At 38.6% G+C, this 20,989-nt stretch overlaps 1 protein-coding gene across 3 annotated transcripts in view; it reads left to right on the forward strand.

The window, feature by feature from the left end:
• The window catches only part of NALF1 (NALCN channel auxiliary factor 1), a 708,506-nt gene that overhangs the window by 669,721 nt on the left and 17,796 nt on the right, over positions 1 to 20,989 (forward strand). The window contains exon 3 of one of the 3 annotated variants that reach the window (XM_071081060.1): positions 9,300 to 11,344. The exons of the other annotated variants lie outside the window; for them this stretch is intronic. Within the exon in view, the coding sequence (XP_070937161.1) occupies positions 9,300 to 9,364 (65 nt within the window). The 3' untranslated portion in view covers positions 9,365 to 11,344. Of the gene's footprint in view, positions 1 to 9,299; positions 11,345 to 20,989 lie in introns of those variants that run through there. 3 annotated transcript variants of the gene reach the window in all.

Consider the following 20,989-nt stretch of genomic DNA (forward strand, 5'->3'; position numbering starts at 1 on the left):
GATGTTGGCCTCATAAAATGAGTTAGGGAGGATTCCCTCTTTTTCTATTGATTGGAATAGTTTCAGAAGGAATGGCACCAACTCCTGCTTGTACCTCTGGTAGAATTCAGCTGTGAATCCGTCTGGTCCTGGACTTTTTTTGGTTGGTAAGCTATTAATTATTGCCTCAATTTCAGAGCCTACTATTGGTCTATTCAAGGATTCAGCTTCTTCCTGGTTTAGTCTTGGGAGAGTGTAAGTGTCCAGGAAATCATCCATTTCTTCTAGATTTTCTAGTTTATTTGCGTAGAGGTGTTTATACTATCTCTGCTGGTAGTCTGTATTTCTGTGGGTCGGTGGTGATATCCCCTTTATCATTTTTTATTGTGTCTATTTGATTCTTCTCTCTTTTCTTCTTTATTAGTCTTGCTAGCGGTCTGTCAATTTTGTTGATATTTTCAAAAAACCAACTCCTGGATTCATTGATTTTTTGGAGGGATTTTTGTGTGTCTATCTCCTTCAGGTCTGTTCTGATCTTAGTTATTTCTTGCCTTCTGCTAGCTTTTGAATGTGTTTGCTCTTGCTTCTCTAGTTCTTTTAATTGTGATGTTAGAGTGTCAATTTTAGATATTTCCAGCTTTCTCTTGTGGATATTTAGTGCTATAAATTTCCCTCTATACACTGCTTTAAATGTGTCCCAGAGATTCTGGTATGTTGTATCTTTGTTCTCATTGGTTTCAAAGAACATCTTGATGTCTGCCTTCATTTCGTTATGTACCCAGCAGTCATTCAGGAGCAAGTTATTCAGTTTCCATGTAGTTGAGCAGTTTTGATTGAGTTTCTTAGTCCTGAGTTCTAGTTTGATTGCACTGTGGTCTGAGAGACAGTTTGTTATAATTTCTGTTCTTATACATTTGCTGAGGAGTGCTTTACTTCCAATTATGTGGTCAATTTTGGAATAAGTGTGATGTGGTGCTGAGAAGAATGTATATTCTGTTGATTTGGGGTGGAGAGTTCTAAGATGTCTATTAGGTCTGTTTGCTGCAGAGATGAGTTCAATTCCTGGATATCCTTGTTAACTTTCTGTCTCACTGATCTAATGTTGACAGTGGGGTGTTGAAGTCTCCCATTATTACTGTATGGGAGTCTAAGTCTCTTTGTAAGTCTCTAAGGACTTGCTTTATGAATCTGGGTGCTCCTGTATTGGGTGCATATATATTTAGGATAGTTAGCTCTTCCTGTTGAATTGATCCCTTTACCATTATGTAATGGCCTTCTTTGTCTCTTTTGATCTTTGATGGTTTAAAGTCTGTTTTATCAGAGACTAGGATTGCAATCCCTGCTTTTTTTTGTTCTCCATTTGCTTGGTAGATCTTCCTCCATCCCTTTATTTTGAGCCTATGTATGTCTCTGCATGTGATATGGGTCTCCTGAATACAGCAGACTGATGGGTCTTGACTCTTTATACAGTTTGCCAGTCTGTGTCTTTAAATTGGACCATTTAGTCCATTTACATTTAAGGTTAATATTGTTATGTGTGAACTTGATCCTGCCATTATGATATTAACTGGTTATTTTGCTCGTTAGTTGATGCAGTTTCTTCCTAGCCTCGATGGTCTTTACATTTTGACATGTTTTTGCAATGGCTGGTACCGGTTTTTCCTTTCCATGTTTAGTGCTTCCTTCAGGGTCTCTTGTAAGGCAGGCCTAGTGGTGACAAAATCTCTCAGCATTTGCTTATCTGTAAAGGATTTTATTTCTCCTTCACTTATGAAACTTTAGCTGGATATGAAATTCTGGGTTGAAAATTCTTTTCTTTAAGAATGTTGAATATTGGCCCCCACTCTCTTCTGGCTTGGAGAGTTTCTGCCAAGAGATGTGCTGTTAGTCTGATGGGCTTCCCTTTGTGGGTAACCCGACCTTTCTCTGTGGCTGCCCTTAAGATGTTTTCCTTCATTTCAACTTTGGTGAATCTGGCAATTATGTGTCTTGGAGTTGCTCTTCTCGAGGAGTATCTTTGTGGCGTTGTCTGTATTTCCTGAATTTGAATGTTGGCCTGCCCTACTAGGTAGGGGAAGTTCTCCTGGATGATATCCTGAAGAGTGTTTTCCAACTTGGTTCCATTTTCCCCCTCACTTTCAGGCACCCCAATCAGACATAGATTTGGTCTTGTTACATAATCCCATACTTCCTGCAGGCTTTGTTCATTTCTTTTTCTTCTTTTTTCTTCAGATTTCTCTTCTCGCTTCATTTCATTCATTTGATCCTCAATCGCTGCTACTCTTTCTTCCAGTTGATCGAGTTGGTTACTGAAGCTTGTGCATTTGTCACGTATGTCTCGTGTCATGGTTTTCATCTCTGTCAGTTCATTTATGGCCTTCTCTGCATTAATTATTCTAGTTATCAATTCTTCCACTCTTTTTTGAAGATTTTTAGTTTCTTTTCGCTGGGTATGGAATTCCTCCTTTAGCTCTGAGAAGTTTGATGGACTGAAGCCTTCTTCTCTCATCTCATCAAAGACATTCTCCGTCCAGCTTTGATCCATTGCTGGCAATGAGCTGCGTTCCTTTGCAGGGGGAGATGCGCTCTGATTTTTTGAATTTCCAGCTTTTCTGCCCTGCTTTTTCCCCATCTTTGTGGTTTTATCTGCCTCTGGTCTTTGATGATGGTGACGTACTGATGGGGTTTTGGTGTTGGTGTCCTTCCTGTTTGTTAGCTTTCCTTCTAACAGTCAGGACCCTCAGCTGTAGGTCTGTTGCAGATTGCTTGAGGTCCACTCCAGACCCTGTTTGCCTGGGTATCAGCAGCAGAGGCTGCAGAAGATAGAATATTGCTGAACAGCAAGTGTACCTGTCTGATTCTTGCTTTGGAAGCTTCCTCTCAGGGGTGTACTCCACCATGTGAGGTGTGGGGTGTCGGTCTGCCCCTAGTGGGGGATGTCTCCCAGTTAGGCTACTCAGGGATCAGGGACCCACTTGAGCAGGCAGTCTGTCCGTTCTCAGATCTCAACCTCCATGTTGGGAGATCCACTGCTCTCTTCAAAGCTGTCAGACAGAGTTGTTTGCATCTACAGAGGTTTCTGCTGCTTGTTGTTGTTGTTGAGCTGTGCCCTGTCCCCAGAGGTGGAGTCTACAGAGACAGGCCGGCCTCCTTGAGCTGCTGTGAGCTCCACCCAGTTCAAGCTTCCCAGCAGCTTTACCTACTTAAGCCTCAGCAATGGCAGGCGCCCCTCCCCCAGTCTCGCTGCTGCCTTGCCGTTAGATTGCAGACTGCTGTGCTAGCAATGAGGGAGGCTCCGTGGGCATGGGACCCTCCTGGCCAGGTGTATGATATAATCTCCTGGTGTGCCCTTTGCTAAGACCCTTGGTAAAGCACAGTATTAGGGTGGGATTACCCGATTTTCCACGTGTTGTGTATCTCAGTTCCCCTGGCTAGGAAAAGGGATTCCCTTCCCCCTTGTGCTTCCCAGGTGAGGCAATGCCTCACCCTGCTTCAGCTCTTGCTGGTCGGGCTGCAGCAGGTGACCAGCACTGATTGTCTGGCACTCCCTAGTGAGATGATCCCAGTACCTCAGTTGAAAATGCAGAAATCACCTGTCTTCTGTGTCGCTTGCGCTGGGAGCTGGAGACTGGAGCTGTTCCTATTCGGCCATCTTGCTCTGCCCTACATTTTGTATGGTTACCCCAAATTCGGTGTCATGTGTTCAATTGTGTCCCCTGCTCTCCAAATTCAGATATTGACATCCTAACCCCCGGCACCCCAGAATGTGACCATATATGGAAATAACTTGGTTATGGAGCTCATCAAGTTAAAATGGGTCATTAGGATAAGCTCTAGTCCAATGTGATTAGTGTATGTGTTAGGCCACTAGGGCTGCCCTGACAAAAGACCACATGCTACAGGGCTTCAGCAACAGAAATGAATTTTCTCGGCCTTCTGAAGACTAGAAGTCTGAGATCAAGGTTTTCTTTCTTCTGAGGCCTCTCTCCTTGGCCTGTAGACACTGCCTTCTTGCTGTGTCTTCACACAGTCTTACCTCCATGCCAGCACATCTTTGAGGTCTCTGCGTGTCCAAACTTCCTGTGTCCAATAAAGACATCTGTCCTATTGAATTAGGACCCACCCTAAAAGCCTCATGGCACCCCTATGAAGGCCCTATCTTGAAATACATTCACACGTCAGAGAACTGGGAGTTAGGGGCTCAACAGGTACATTTCTGGAGTGTGCAGTTCTTCCCGTAACAGCATACTTATAAAAAGGGGAAATTTGGATACAGACACAGAGAGAGAAAACAGTGGGAATAGACGTAGGAAGATGATGATCATCTACAAGCCAAGAAGAAAGGCCCATACCAGAGCGTTCCTGAAAACCCCCAGACACAGCCAAACCTGCCAACACATTGATTTTGGACATGTAGCCCCAGAAATGAGAGAAGCTGAATTGTGTTGTTTAAGCCCCCTAGTATGTGGGACTTTGTGATGACACCCCGAGCAGAGGAATACACTGAGCAATGCCTTGAAGTTTTGGAATAAAACAGATATATTCAACGTTATTTGTTCAAGCAAAGAACAAATTCTAACTCTTATATGAAGACAAATTCTGCATGCTTCAGAAGTTCTGGAGGATTAGAGGACAGGAAGCAATAAAAAGGAATTATAAAGGCATCGAGGGAGCTCAGCCAGCAGGATTTAGAGGATGATAATTATGCAGAGGGAGTAGTAATGAAGAAAGGGTATTAACATTGCAGATAGTCTTTAATTGTAAAGTAAAATTATTTTTGTAAATTTTATGAATCTCCTTTTGAAGGCATTCAGAAGCACAGTCAATTTGTAATGCTGCTGTGTGTGCTATGTCCCATTAATCATGGTTTAATAATTGGAAGACTTTAGACCTAAATCTGAAAACCCATCATCTCAGGAAACTGCAGTTAGGAAATTTTTCCTGTGAAAAAATCAAGCCGCTCTCTGTAGTTTCTGCTCAATATTGCTGAAAATCCAACACTGCACTAAAAAATGAAACCTATTTAAAAAGAAAAAAAAAAAGAGAAAATCTCAACACTAGCGGGATAAACTTTCTATCTCTAGAAAAGTTTTCTTCCATTTGAAAGTATTTTGTTCTGTCATTCCCAGCCTGATTTTATGGGTTCATATTTAAGGTTTTGAAAGGAAATATAGACTAATACTTTTATATAACTGTTTTGTTTAATTTCTGGACAGCTTTCAAATTCTCAGCCTTAATCCTTACCAGAAAAATTGGTTTCTATCTCCCTTCATTTCCGTCATTATTTTCACAAAGGGATGAATAACATTTTAAAGGACAGAAAAATTTCCATGAGGAAACTTCAAATTTATTAAAAAATCATGAGCTCCATCAATTTGCACACACACAAAAGCAAGTGTGGACAAACGATTAAAGAAATTCCACACGTAAAATCACAGAGCTGTAGAGCTGGGAGGGGCCAAGCTGCTGCCCCACTCCAGCAGGTGAGTGCCCTGTTGTTTACTGTGGACTGCTGACCTCAGCCTGAAGGGAGAACGCAGAAACGAGAGTGGATGCAGTGAACAGCTAGGAACATCAGACACGTGTGCAGAAGCAGGCAAGGACTTTCTTGGTCATATTTGTCTAATATGGTAGCTCAACAATTAAATTTAGTAAATAAATTTGAAGAATAGAGAAATAGAGTAGCTTGCCCAAGTTCACAGGAAAAGCCGGCACATCTGACTTCCCACTTAGCTTGGTCCATTACTTTTCTATGCTCTTTTAAAAAAATAAATAATATACCTTAAATATGCAAAATAACATTTAAGATATATAATATGATGTTATAAGATACACTGACTTGGTCCATTTTATGTTGCTATGACAGAATACCCAAGACTAGGTAATGTATAAAGAAAAGATTTATTTCTGACAGTTTTGGAGGCTGGGAAGTCCAAGGTTGAGTGACAGCTCTAATGAGGACCTTCCAGCTGTGTTGTAGTGTGGTGGAGGGCATCATTTGGCAAAAGCACAAGAGCATGCCCGCCGGCTCAGGCATCTCTTCCTCTTCTTATAAAGCTACAGGTTCTACCATCAGGCCCCACTCTGATGACCTTATGTGATCCTAAGTCCCTTCCAAAGGCCCCACCTCCGATCAACATATAAATTTGAGGATTAAGTTTCCAACACTTGAGATTCGGGGGACACATTCAAACCATAGCAAACATATATATAGGAAAATGGTTAATAGTGGAACATATTTATCATGTCTGTCCTCTCACTTGGTTACCCTTCCCCAACCCCTGTGGCAAGAGCAGCTCTAATTTACTCATTTAGCAAAAATCCTGAATACAATATGCTATTATTAGTCTTCATGTTCTACATTAGATCCTTCAACCTATTCATCCTGTATATTTGCTACTTTGCATCCTTTGACCTACGTCTCCCCATCTCCCCCACCATGGACACCACTGTTTTATTATCTCTATTTGAGCTTTTTTGGTTTTTTAGATTCCACATATAAGTACGATCATATAATATTTTTCTTTCTGTGTCTGGCTTATTTCACTTAACGTAATGTCCTCTAGGTTCATCCACATTGTGGCAAGTGGCAGGATCTCTATCTTTGTTAAGGCTGAAAAATATTCTATGTTATATGCATATATGTCAGTTTATTTTTCCATTTGTCCATTGATGAACACTTTGCTTCTACATTTTGGGTGTTGAGAATGCTTTTTCTTTTCACCTGAACTTTATTTTGTAATTGGAGTAGCTTTCTCATTACTAGCTTGATTCCAGATACAGGATTACCCTGCTTTTTTTTAACTTTCATTTTAAGTTCAGGGGTACATGTGTGGGTTTGTTATATAGGCACATTTATGTCATGGGGGTTTGTTGTACAGATTATTTCATCACCCAGGCATTAAGCCTAGTCCCATTAGTTGTTTTTCCTGATCCTCTCCCTTCTTCTACCCTCCACCCTCCACAAGACACCAGTGTGTGTTGTTCCCCTCTGTGTCCATGTGTTCTCATAAGTGTGAACACTCAGTATGTGGTTTTCTGTTCCTGTATTAGTTTACTAAAGATAATGGCCTCCAGCTCCATCGATTCCTCTGCAAAGGATATAATCTTGTTCTTTTTTATGGCTGCATACTATTCCATAGTGTATATGTACCACATTTTCTTCATCTAGTCTACCATTGATGATTTCCTGCTTTTATTATAAAATATTTTGCTAGACTTGCTGTTCTAGGGAGACATTGTAAGAATAAATGTGGTGAATTTGTGTAAGTCTATATTCTTTCTCTTTTATATTATTTTTCCTACTAAGAAATATATTCTGCTTTCTTCTGAGGATTTTCTCTTGAAATTTACTCATTCAACAAACATTTGCTAAGAACCGATTGTATTAGTTTTCTATTACTGCCTTAACAAATTGCCACAAACTCATTTGGTTCATAAGCTAAGAAATGCATATTCATCTGCAGAAGTAGGCAAATTAAACAGATGCTAACCTGCAGGCTTTATACATAAGTATTAAGAAAGTATAGAGGAGGCAGGGAGCAACTTTGGAAGTAAGTATAGAGAGTGTTGTTATCACAAACTTACAGATGTGAAAAGGTGATACAGAGAAATGAAATTTCCTTGAGTTTAAACAGCTTATTTTTCAAAGGAAGAATGAAATCCATGGTGATTTGAAATTCATAGCTTCTGGGCTCCCTTGTGTATGTTCTGATCACTGCTATTACAACTGTAACTAGCATTATTACTAGCCACTAATTTTTGTCTCTTTGAGAGAAAGCAGAGTCCTGGAAAGACAGTTTTCTAAATTTTAATCATAATAGTTTTAGGGTACAGGTGGGTTTTGGTTACATGGATAAGTTCTTTAGTGGTGAGTCCTGAGATTTTACTGCACCCGTCAATGGAGTTCTACTTTTAGTTCTTTAAGGAACCTGCACACTCTTTTACATAGTGGTTGTACTAATTTACATCCCAACAGTGTGTAAAAGTGTTTGCTGTTTGACACATCTATGCCAACATCTATTGGTTTTTTGACTTTTTGAATATGGCCATTCTTGCAGGAGTAAGATGCTAACTCATGTGGTTCTAATTTGCATTTCTCTGATGATTAGTGATGTTGAGCATGTTTTCATATGTTTGTTGGCCATTTGTATATCTTCTTTTGACAACTGTCTATTCATGTCCTTAGCCCACTTTATAATGGGATTTTTTATTTTTTCTTGCTGATGTGTTTGAGTTCTTTGTAGATTCTGAATATTAGTCCTTTGTCAGATGTATAGATTGTGAAGATTTTCTCCCACTCTGTGAGTTGTCTGTTAACTCTGCTGATTGTTTCTTTTGCTGTGCAGAAGCTTTTTAGTTTAATTAAGTCTATTTATCTTTGTTGCATTTGCTTTTTTTTGCTTTTTCGGTCTTAGTAATGAATTCTTTGCCTAAGCCAATGTCTAGAAGAGTTTCTCTGATGTTATCTTTTAGAATTTTTGTGGTTTCAGGCTTTAGATATAAGTCTTTGATCCATCTTGAGTTGATTTTTGTATAAGGTGAGAGATGGGGCTCCAGTTTCATTCTTCTATATGTGGCCCATCAGTTTTCTCACCACCAATTATTGAATAGGATGTCCTTTCCCCAATTTATATTTTCATATGCTTTGTCAATGATCAGTTGGCTGTAAGTATTTGGCTTTATTTCTGGGTTCTCTGTTCTGTTCACTGATCTCCATGCCTATTTCTATGCATACCATGCTGTTTTGGTAACTATAACCTTGTAGTATAATTTGAAGTTGGGTAATGTGATGCCTCCAGTTTTGAATGCTTTTTACGCGCAAGACAATCAGCCAAGTGCTCAAGATGAATGATCTCATATCTTCACAATGTCTATGTGAGGAAAGTATGCATGTGGGTCAGGACTCTTGCAAGTGGCAAAAATCAAACAAAAACTGAGTTTGACAAAAAGAGACTCCACTGGTTTGTAGAACTGAAACATCCAGAGATAAGCATCAAGGCATATTATTCATTAAATAGATAGATGATAGGTAGATAGATAGATAGAATAAGATAGACAGGTATATAAGTTAAGATATAGAAAGATGTATTGGTGGTAGATGTACATGGAGAGATTTGATATAAAATATGGATTTATAAATACAACTCTCTCTCTCTCTTTCGTGCCAGCTCCAACTCTAGCTTTAGCTCTCTTTCTCCCTATCTCTGAGCTCTACTTTTCTGTTTGTTAGATTATTTCAGCAGGGAATACAGGACTTAACTTCTCTGTTTAGAAATTGCAGCAGGAAGCTATCACCTCATTTCCATTAATTTTCATAGACACACAGCGCTGGAGTTTCATGTCTTATCTTGAGCTGCATGCCCACACTTGGGCCATCATGTAACCCAGGAATGGAATTCTCTGGTCAATCAGGTTAGTCATCGGCCCCTCCTGCATGTGGGAGGGGTTAGATCAGCCCAACCTGAACTGCATCCATTGAACTGGAGAGGACTGCTCCCCAAAACCACATCTGGGTGCTTTTCCCAGAAGGGGTAGTTAAACAAAAGCTGCCCACTACCCTACATGTGTTGCCATTAATGAGGTCAACAATGCCTACATGAATCTTCTTACAGGTCTCCTCTGGTAAGTGGCTAAGTAAAGCCAAACCATCCTTGCTTTGTTGTTGTTGTTAATAATCATGATGCATTGCAAACCATCCACATTTTTTAACACCCTGCTTACTATTCGTGTGCTGCCTATTCTAGACAGTAGAAAATGGTCTCTTTGAAAATTCTGTTTTGTTCAAATATCCTAAAAAGCCACAGCATTCTTTCTGCAAAGTCATATTATTTATACTAAAAAATCTATGCTTAATCATTTAAAAATATTTAGTAAGTGCAGATAAGCAAAAAGAAGGAAAACCTTCAGTTACCACCAAGAGGAAAATGTCATCTTATACCATAAATAGTGTTTCAAACCATTAAATATGCTTTCACAGCCTAATTTAATGACTAATAGTACAGCATATGAGCATAATGTAAATTGCACAAATGTTTTACTAATTATAGGATTTTTTCTTTTTTTTATTTTTTGCTACATAAAAAAATGTTACTAAGAACATATATAAACATACTTATTTCCATGTACTTACTATTTATTTCCTTAAAACAAACTTGAATTGGAGTGTAAAGGTCAGAGGGTATGCAAAAGCTTAAGCCTTTTGATATTTATTGCCAAAAATTCCAAAAAGTTTATAACTACATGGATTCTCACCGGAATTATATGGCTCATTTTCTTACTACTTTGTGGTCATAGGTTATTGTTGGGGTTCATTCAGGCTGGTGGGAAAAATATTAGTTATGATAGCCACAAACCCTCTTGGAAGGCCTGAGAGTTTGCATAACTTCAGTAAGAGATATGGTTGAAGGCAACCTGATCTTTACCTTTAGTTAAATAAATTTGAGTAGTAACAAAGGAATGTGAGGAAGTTATCTAGCTAGCTTGTTTACTCATGTGGTCCTAAGACTAACCTTTGATGTAGCGCTGGTGCGTAAGTGCTTTCTTCTCAGGAAGTCCACAATGTCAATTACCCTCTAGTGGTGTTGACTCAAGCCTTTGTCAATTAATCTTTACCAAATTAATGTGAGTCTCACTAGCTGGTCAGGGCCTCGGTCCCAACTGTTTACAGTACTCTCTAGGGAGTCTGTAAGCGGCCCAGACACACTCAGCTGGACTGGCAAAGCAGAATATCTGTGTGTCAGTGCATGTTATTCATCTATCGTTTGGGTCAGGGTCTGTGGGTCAGACTCCCACAGCTGGTGCCTGTGTGAGGAGCGCTACCACAGGTTATTATAATTAATATTTTCTTTTTATAAGTAAAATGTTTCACATCATCATTTTGTCAATTCTTTAAATATTTGTGTTTAAACTTTTTACATGGTTCTTTTTATTTCTCTTTTATGTTGCTTCTTAATGTCTAATTGTTCATTCAATATATAATCCTTTCTCATCATCGGTCATGCACATTCTCCTTTTTCCTGCATCTGTATTTCTTATAAGAACACAGAATTGACTGGGCACAGTGGTTTATGCCTGTAATCTCAGCACTTTGGGAAGCCAAGGTGGGCAGAACACCTGAGATCAAGAGTTCGAGACCAGCCTGGCCAATGTGGTGAAACCCCGTCTCTACTAAAAATACAAAAAAAAAAAAAAAATTCAGGCATAGTGGCACAAGCCTATAATCCCAGCTACTCTGGAAGCTGAGGCAGGAAAATCGCCTGAATCCGGGAAGCAGAGGTAGCAGTGAGCCAAGAGCACACCACCACACTCCAGCCTGGGCAACAGAGTGAGATGCCATCTCAAAAAAAAAAAAAAAATTAAGAATTTTCTACTCACATGGTGTAGAGTAACTGATGCAGCTGACACCGTGAAAGTCACAGAGAAGCTCCTAGGACCCCAGCTTCTAACATATCAGCTTCTATCATCGCCTCTAGGAAACATGTACTTCAAAAACTAATTTTTACTCTTTTTTTAGTTTGCTCAGTTTAATAGGTCTTCCAAGACTTTCAGATCTATTTTTTGAAATGAAATGTAATCTGCATCAAGACAGGAAATATCTAAACTATTACAAGAATGACTACTTTTGTTATTATATTTTGTAGGTCTTTCAAGTAAGAGTTGCAACTGAGTGTTAAATTCTGTTATTTTTCAAAAAAAAATCAATAATTTTATTGTATCTTTATCATTTCAAACCCATTTTTTTTTACTCTTTAGTGAGCATTATCAGAGTCTTTTGCATTATGTTGAAGCTTTATAGGTTCTTGTGTCTTCAAAAATACGTGGAAACCAGTGACCTCCGAGGTCAACAATTGGAAATCAAAACAGAGAAATAATCCAAGGAGCCGTCAGATGAAGTAAATCATAATGACGCCACTCTACCTGGCCCTGTAACTAAGGGAATAAACAATATACTACCTGAGACATTATTCTCTTTGGCAACTGACATGCCAGAATCTGAACTAAATAATGATTTTCTATCAATCAGTGAAAAATATGCATAACTACAGCTTTCTTTTCAATGGAATGCTGCAATTCTAATGAATGGTACCCTTTTCAAATGAAGCTATACCACATCCCCCAAACCCTACCCTTCTGCTCTCAGAGACGTCACTTTCCAAAGTTTTTGTAATTTCTTTTTGAAAAATGCTATAGTACTTTATTTACATTTGATTTTCTACTGGAAATATTAAAACTACTGGAAGTCCATTCAATTCAAGTCTGAAAAATAAAGGTAACAGAAATATTCTTTCTGCAGATTATTCTAATATTCTTTCTGCAAATTTTAATATTGACTTTATAATATTGAGAACAATTTTCTTATCTGTTCTATAACGTTTTCTAATACATTTGCTTTAAAATATCATTGTGTTTCTTCAGAGCCAGAGGATTACTAATTTAAGTTTTAGCATTTGTTTTGAGTAAAAACATTTTGATTAAAATCACAACTTTTAATTTTAATGTTTAACATTTTTAAAACTGGCAGATCAAATTGGGGAAAATAGTTTTCCCCTAAGTATTGAAAATAAGGCATATTTTTGAAGTCAAGTCTATTTATGAGGTGTTTACGTGCCTTGAAGCCATTAGCTTGTTCTGTGTATGCGTGAGTGTAGACAGACACTGGGGTAGTTTTGTATGCATTCTGTCATCACACAGAAAGTCTGGTTTTCCTTTTACAAAGAAAAGCAGGAAATGGTCTTTGTACTCTAAATACATTGATGGATCAAAGCATTAGCAATACTGTCTCTTCAATTACAACCTATGGGTTGAGATACTGCAGCCACAGAATTATTTCTATAGTTTCCTGTTTTCTAGAATATTTCCTTTGCAGAGTTGTAGTTACTAAGAATTCCCACTTTAAAAATGACTGTAGGCTATATAATAAACAGTAACACTGATTTACAAAATGTGGGCTCCTCAGTGCCATTTCACAGAGGAAAATAACAAAAATAAATAGAAGGAGAACATAATAGGTAATGTTCTCGACAAGGAACATACAAATCCCCTCATGTGGCTTCTTGGGCAATGATGTGAATAAAACCAATGCTGAGCTAGCTAGCACTCAACACGAAGACATACACACATCTACGAGAGATTCAACGTGTTTACATCCTCCTATAACGTAAATTCACGTGGGACACTTACATTATTTCAAATTCCTAAATGAGCGCTTCATGAAACTCCTTAGGCACCCTTCCCATTTATGAGAGTAATCTAACCTGAAAAGTAACAGCATTTTGCAACACTGGTTGATTCATAGTGATAAAAGAGAAAGGAGCTGCAATTTTTATTCCTTTCCCAGGTGACTGCCTGTCTCCACTTGGAGTCCCTGGTACTTGGTAACTTATCAGAGTAGGAAGGAAAGACACAGGTCATTCCATCCTGACAAGGCCCACTGCTTTGAATCCTGCTTTGCTTGGATGGTTGGTGCAGATGCAAACAACTGAGCTACAGAGCACCGACCTTTTCTCCAGGAATCCATGTGGCTTTCCTGTACCCCATCCTGTAAAGTCCAACGATCATTAAGACAATCCTCTAAGGGTTCATTAGATGGGGAGGAAAATTAAATGACATATTTGGTGAGTGTACATTTTCTTTGTCCATTTTTTCTTTTCTATTTTCTTAGAATACATTTTTCATAATTAAAAAAAAATACTGTGCAACCATTTTGGGGAAAATAACAATGTGAAATGTGATATTTTGCAGTGTGTGTTAGGTTTCTGTTTAGACTATATTCTCTCTGGCTGCAGACAGTCTTTGTTCTCCTGGTGAAATACTGGAAAATTTTAGGAACATTGCTTGAGGAAATTGTCTGCTTAGCTTCAAGACATTTCAAATGCCCAATTTATTCCTCAACTTAGCTTATGATCTTAATCAATGAGTAAATTCTCTGTTTAACTTCTCTGCCATTTTAATGTTGGCCTTTGATTTTAGTTTCATTTAGTATCATTTTTCAGTTTTTAGAGCAATCCATATTCCATCTAATGTGCAGTTAGCTTTCGGCTCTGAATGGCTTTTGCATAATCAGGTCAGTATGGCCTTTTCTTAAGAGTTTGTATCACTTCCCTTCCTGTTATGTGTACTCGTGTTACATTTTACTCTTCGGCTACCTCTAGGTGCTTTTTGATCTAGTATATTCAATTCTTTGCAGCATCCTCTAATAACTCAGTGTATTAGTGTATTCATTATTCCTTACTTCTCTCATTAAACAAATATGTATGGTTCACTCATAGAGCTTCTTGTCCACATACGGCTGGGTACTGAGAATAGGAGAGAGTGGAGGAGTCATCCTTACTCTCACTAATGTCAACTAGAAGAAGACTAATATAATTCTATTAATATTAGACATAATGATGCTAGCCTTTATTCATCATTACACATCTGATACATCTGTCCCCACTACTCCCAAAAACTACTTGTTTATAAATGTATTCCTTAATTACTTAAAATTTGCCCTGACTTTAAAAAGATATAAAAATTATACATGTATAGATATCCAAAATTTGCAGAATTCTTTCTGCAGATGGTCACTAGAATTTGAACTTTTTTTTTCTAGGTTTCTTAGATTGGCCTCTCATATTGTTTTACCTGCCAAATTATAAAATAACCCTAGGAAATTAACAAATTCTCTAGAGATTATTTTATAATTTTTTACCTTTGAGAAAAATAATAGACACAATTTGGATCCTGATATTTTTAATTTTTTGTAAGTTATTTTTAAATAAATTATAGATAACATTCATGTGAAATCACTATCATAGCAAATATAAAATGAAGAGATATTAAAGTCAACATACTAATTTCAAAGATCATTTTCTACAACACTAAATTTGGATTTACATGATGGCAAAAAGTAAATTGTCTTGGTGATGAGTAAATCATTGCATTTAAGTTATGGATGTGGCAGATTCTGGTTCAAGCTGACACTCTGAAGCCAAAATTTTACCTCCCATCTCTCTGTAAATCTTACTACGATTGAAGGAAAAACTATAAAATGAGATATATTCACAGAAGCCATAAAACCTGGAAAGCAGGACACTATTATAACTTTTAATGGCAGAAACCACAATTACTTTTGCACCAACCTAATAGAACTGAACTGATACTTTAAAAATTAAAAAGTATAGAAGAGAAAAGACAGATGCCAGCATTGAGAATCTTCAGAGCAAGCTCTAAAAAGAGCAGAGGAAATAGGAACCATTCTTCCAATAGGACCCATGGATGATCAGGATTTGTTTGGGGGAATTACTGAGAGAAAGAGAACAAAAAGGGCCAGGAATTACCTAATAGATTAAAATGATAAACAGACATCTGAGCTGCCCGGTTATCACGATTCCCACCAGGCATGGTGCTGTTCACTCCATAAAACCAGGGTTTTTCTTTCAACAGACATTGAATGAGTGCATGGGATGGAAGTCAGAAGCCTCAGGTTCAGTCTTCATCTTACTTCCTTTTGGTAGTACTGGGAAGGATGCTGCAATGGGTCTATACTTGTTTCCCATTCCCTCACCCTGCAGATAATTCTGCCTGTTGGAGAGACTTGACAATTAAAGGTGATGAGAGAAGAGTATTATGTAGAAGGGCCAGAATCCATCCTATGTAAGCATTTTTAAGAAAATGAGACACAACAGAAAGAGCACAAAGGTGGAAGTGGTAGAAGGCCTGAAGTGGTGGAAGGAATTTGACCCCAGTGACCTTCTCCCTGGTATATGCCTCTAAATATGCTACATTACATGGCAGAAAGGACATTGCACATGGAAGTAAGATTGCTTGTCAGATGACTTTAAAATGAAGAGATTACCCAGGATTATTCGGGTGGTCCCAATGTAATCATGAAAGAGGGCAGAAGAATCAAAGAGATGAGACAGAAGGAGAGATCAGAGAGATGGGAAGCATAAGAAGGACTCAGCCCACAGGTTGCTCGATTTTAAGATGGAGGAAGAAGACACGAGCCAGAAAATGCAGGTGACCTCTAGAAGCTGAGAATTTCCAACCAACGGCCAACAAGAAAATGGGGACATCAGTATAGCAACCACATAGAATTAAATCCTGCCGCCTTCCTGAATGGGCTTGGAAAATCAAATGCCATACCTTGCTTTCAGTCTCATGAAACCCAGAGTAGATAAACCAGTTAAATCAACCTAGACTTCTGTCTTAGACAACTATGAGATAACAAATGGATCATTTAAAGCTACTATGTCTGTAACAATTTTTTGTAACAGCAAGGGAAAATGAATACAGACTGTGATGCTAAAAGCAGAGTGCTGATGTAACAAATAGCTAGAAAATATGCAAGTGGGCCGGGCGCGGTGGCTCACGCCTGTAATCCCAGCACTTTGGGAGGCCGAGATGGGCAGATCACAAGGTCAGGAGATTGAGACCATCCTCGTCAACATGGTGAAACCCCATCTCTACTAAAAATGCAAAAATTAGCTGAGCGTGCTGGCACGCACCTATAGTCCCAGCTACTCAGGAGGCTGAGGCAAGAGAATTGCCTGAACCCGGGAGGCAGAGGTTGCCATGAGTCGTTATCATGCCACTGCACTCCAGCCTGGCGGCAGAGCGAGACTCTGTCTCAAAAACAAAATAAAAAATAAAAAGTAGAAAATATGCAAGTGGTGTTGAAACCAGACAGTGGTGAAGTTGGAAAAATTTGGTGGAGCATGTAGAAAAAGTCCAGATTGCCTTGAACAGTATCCCCCAGTGGATACTAAACCCCATCAAACGCTATGTCTAGTTAGTACCAAGCCCTATGTATACAATATTTTTTCACTCTGATAACCAAAACAGCTACTAAGTGACTAACAGGAGGGTGGCATATACAGTGTGGACATGCTGGACAAATGAATGATTCACTTCCTGGCCAAAATGGAGCAGGATGGCATGAGATTTTTTTCACACTACTCAGAACAGCATGCAATTTAGAACTTATGGATTGTTTATTTCTGGAATTTTTCATCTGACATTTTTGGACTGTGGTTGGCCACAGGTAAATGAAACTCCAGAAAGAAGTGGAGATTGGAAGTGATAAACTTGGCTACTTAGCTGAGGAGACTGCTTAGCAAAGTGTTGAAGGTATAGCCTGATTGATTCTTGCTGCTTATAGCGAAATGCAAAAGGAGATTGTGAATCTGGAATCCTATACCCAGGCAAAATATCTTTTGAATAGAGAACTAAATTTTTTAGAAGCTAATTTTTTAAAAAAATTAAATATATACATGGTGGAAAGTTTATGTTTCATATATCCCATTTGAAAAAGTATTTAAAGTTTTATGCTAGTCAAACAAAAGCGTTATTGGAGAAAGAGGACAACCTAGGGCCTCAATATTGGTCATGTAGCACAAATAATACCCCATCATTTCTAGTATCAAATGTAACGCAGACAGAAAGTGAGAGGAAGAGAACTAAGTGGAGTAGGATAACCCAGAACACTAGATCTCTTACCACTCGGAATAGTATCCACTGGGGAAGTGAGGTGTCAAAAATAGAAAGAGAGAGGCATGCAGGGAGGCGGGAGGGAGTGGGAAATAATGCACAGTGTTCTGGAGGCAAACAGATAAACATCTCTGTTCTAAGATGAATATGCAGTATATTCATTTGCCAGCACCACTGTAACAAAGTACCACAAACCAGATAGATTAACCAAGTAGACATGTATTTTCTTATAGTTCTGGAGGTCTAGAAGCCTGAGGTCAAGATGTCAGCAGGATGGGTTCCCCTGAGGCTGTGAGGGGCATCTGCTCTGGAGGCCCCTCAGCCTCTGGAGGTGGTCCGCAATCTTTGGCACTCCTTGGCCTGTAGTTGCATTGCTCTAATCCTCTGCTGTCACTCAGCCTTCTCTTTATGGCTTTGACATCATCTTCCCTCTGTGTATCCCTGTCGTTGTGTCCACATCTTCTTTTTATTAGGACATATGTCTTACTGGATTAAGGAACCCCTAATGACCTCATTCTTACTTGGTTATCTCTGTAAAGACCCTATTTCCAAATAAGGTCCCATTCTGAGGTATTCAGGGTTGAGACTTTAACATACCTTTTTTTGGAGATTCAACGTAACCTATAAAACCCAGAAAATGAAATATGGATGCTAATAAAATATACTTGACATAAAAAAGGAAAACAGGAATTGAGAAACAAAATAATAGCATATATTTGAGACAAATTACTACAGGAGTAATTTTAGATAGCATCTGCTCTCAATACAATTTGAGGACAAATAGGCCCTTTAAACCAGGGAAGAAGAGTAAAATGGAACTTACCTAGGATTCAGGAAAACATGAAAAAGAATTTAGATAGAAAAAGAAAATATTGCAATGCAATGGGAAAAAAATGCAAAAGGAAAACATGCAAATATGTTATACACATACAGTTTCAACCACAGGGACCTAGAAAAGCAACATGGAGGACAATCTTGAAGAGCTCTCCAGAAAACAGAGACTAAGTCCAAGGCAGAGACTGAGAATATAAAAGTGATCGGAGGGAATGTAATAAACTGAAACACACAAAACAAAACTGAAGGAGAAAACAAAACAATAGGCAACAAAACTTTCCATAGGCACATTAAAATGGTTCTCTCCATTCAGGCAAAATAAAGGAAATTAGATCAACTTCTAACATTCTTGAATTTTGCAAATAAGTAAAATATCCTACCAGCTACAACAGGGAAAAATATCTTTGAGAAGAAAAATGCAGATGTCAGATTTCTCTTTTTTTTTTTTAATTACACTTCTAAGTTCTGGGGTATGTGTGCAGAACGTGAAGGTTTGTTACATAGATATACACGAGCCATGATGGCTTGCTGCACCCATCAACTACATTAGGTATTTCTCCTAATGCTATCCCTCCTCCAGCCCCCCTCGCCCTGACAGGCCCTGGTGTGTGATGCTCCCCTCCCTGTGTCCATGTGTTCTCATTGTTCAACTTCCACTTATGAGTGAGAACATGCAATGTTTGGTTTTCTGTTCCTGTGTTAGTTTACTGAGAATGATGGTTTCCAGCTTCATCCATGTCCCTGCAAAGGACATGAGCTCATCCTTCTTTATGGCTGCATAGTATTCCATGGTGTACATGTGCCACCTTTCTTTATCCAGGCTATCACTGATGGGCATTTGGGTTGGTTCCACATCTTTGCTATTGTGAACAGTGCCGCAATAAACATACATGTGCATGTGTCTTTATAGTAGAATGATTTATGATCCTTTGGGTATACACCCAGTAATGGGATTGCTGAGTCCAGTGGTATTTCTAGTTCTAGTTCCTTAAGGAATAGCCGCACTATCTTTCAGAATGGTTGAACTAATTTACATTCCCGCCAACAGTGTAAAAGTGTTCTATTTCTCCACATCCTCTCCAGCATCTGTTGTTTCCTAACTTTTTAATGTTCAGATTTCTCTTTCAAAGAGAGTAGACTAACGTGTGCACTGCCAGCTGTGAGAATCCCTCCCTGGCATGGAAGGTTGGACTGGCATGAACAAGAGAAACAAGCCAACTGGATTTGTTTCCCCAGGGGTGTGTCGCCAGGACCCAGCAATTCCAGTCATTCCTGATGTATGGCGCATATGGACGGAAAGCAGCAAGGCCTTGCCTGCCAAGCGGGAGATGGCGAGGGAGGCAAATGGCAGGAAGCAGGGATGAATCATGCCTCTCCACCCAGGTGGAGCACTCCCTTCTCCTGGCCATACAATACCTTAATTTTGCTCTTCATGTTGGAGCAAAAATAACTCTGCCCTTGGATTTCATAAAATAGACTTGAATGTTTCTAATATTCCTGCCATCACCTGTTTTTATTTTGTTTGCCTAAATTAGCTCCAGTGAATTTCTGTTCAATACAACCAAATCACCTCCAAATAAGACAGAAATAAAACAAAATGGGATGGAGGGAATATATGAAATGTTAGTAATTTGAAAATAAATAGGTTTGAAACATCTGATTGTAGCCAAAAAATGGTGAGGAATTTGTTGAAGTAAAACTTTGTCAATTTTCTCATTAATGAGCTTCATTAATTAGACAAATATAGGTTTCAAGTGTGTATGATGTTTTAAAGGATAAGTTATAATTAATAACAGCATGAATTTCACAAATTATGAAAAAATATGCATTTAAATACGGTCACATAAGGCCAAGTGTGGTGACTCATACCTGTAATCCCAGCACTTTGTGAGGCCAAGGTGGGCAGATCACTTGTGCCCAGGAGTTTGAGACCAGCCTGGGCAACACAGACCCCACTTCTACAAAAAGTACAAAATTAGCCAGGCATGGTGGCATTCAGCTGTAGGCCCAGCTACTTGAGAGAGAATGAGGCAGGAGGATCACTTGAGTCTGGAAGCTAAAGGCTCCAGTGTGAGCCAAGATCATGCCACTGCACTCCAGCCTGGGTGACAGAGCCAGACCCTGTCTCAAAACAAACCAACACACACACACACACACACAAACGCACATAGCATAAATAAATAAATAAATAAATAAATAAATAAATAAATAAATGTGATCATATTGCAAATGACAGAAAACAAAAGGAATGGTAAAGAAGCATTTTCAGATATTTAAAAATGTTATTAGATGATGATGAAAGCAGGGCCAAGCACTACAGTGCTGACAGTAACAGCAAGCGAATTAAGTTCTCCTTTTCAATCACTGTGAAACTCTTAGATGAAGAATGCAATACAGAGAAAAGTATAAAGAAAAATTATGGAAAAAAGTAAGAAAATTAAAATAATGGACAAAGATATATCAGACAAGCGTGCTAATATGTATAGAGATTACTTGAAAGTCAAACAAAATACACTCAAAATCACAATAAAACAACAACAAAAACCTCAACAAATATAAACCAGAAAGTTGCACTTTATACCGACAAAGAATGTCATATTTTTCTTAGTTTAGTGATGAATGTCTAGTGAAATGTGTTTATGAACTTTCTGTGCCTATAGACATAATAACAAAATATTTAAAGCAAAATAATTAGAAACATTTG

Source organism: Macaca nemestrina, chromosome 16 (assembly GCF_043159975.1).
Source record: "Macaca nemestrina isolate mMacNem1 chromosome 16, mMacNem.hap1, whole genome shotgun sequence".
In the NCBI taxonomy this organism is placed as follows: Eukaryota; Metazoa; Chordata; class Mammalia; order Primates; family Cercopithecidae; genus Macaca; species Macaca nemestrina.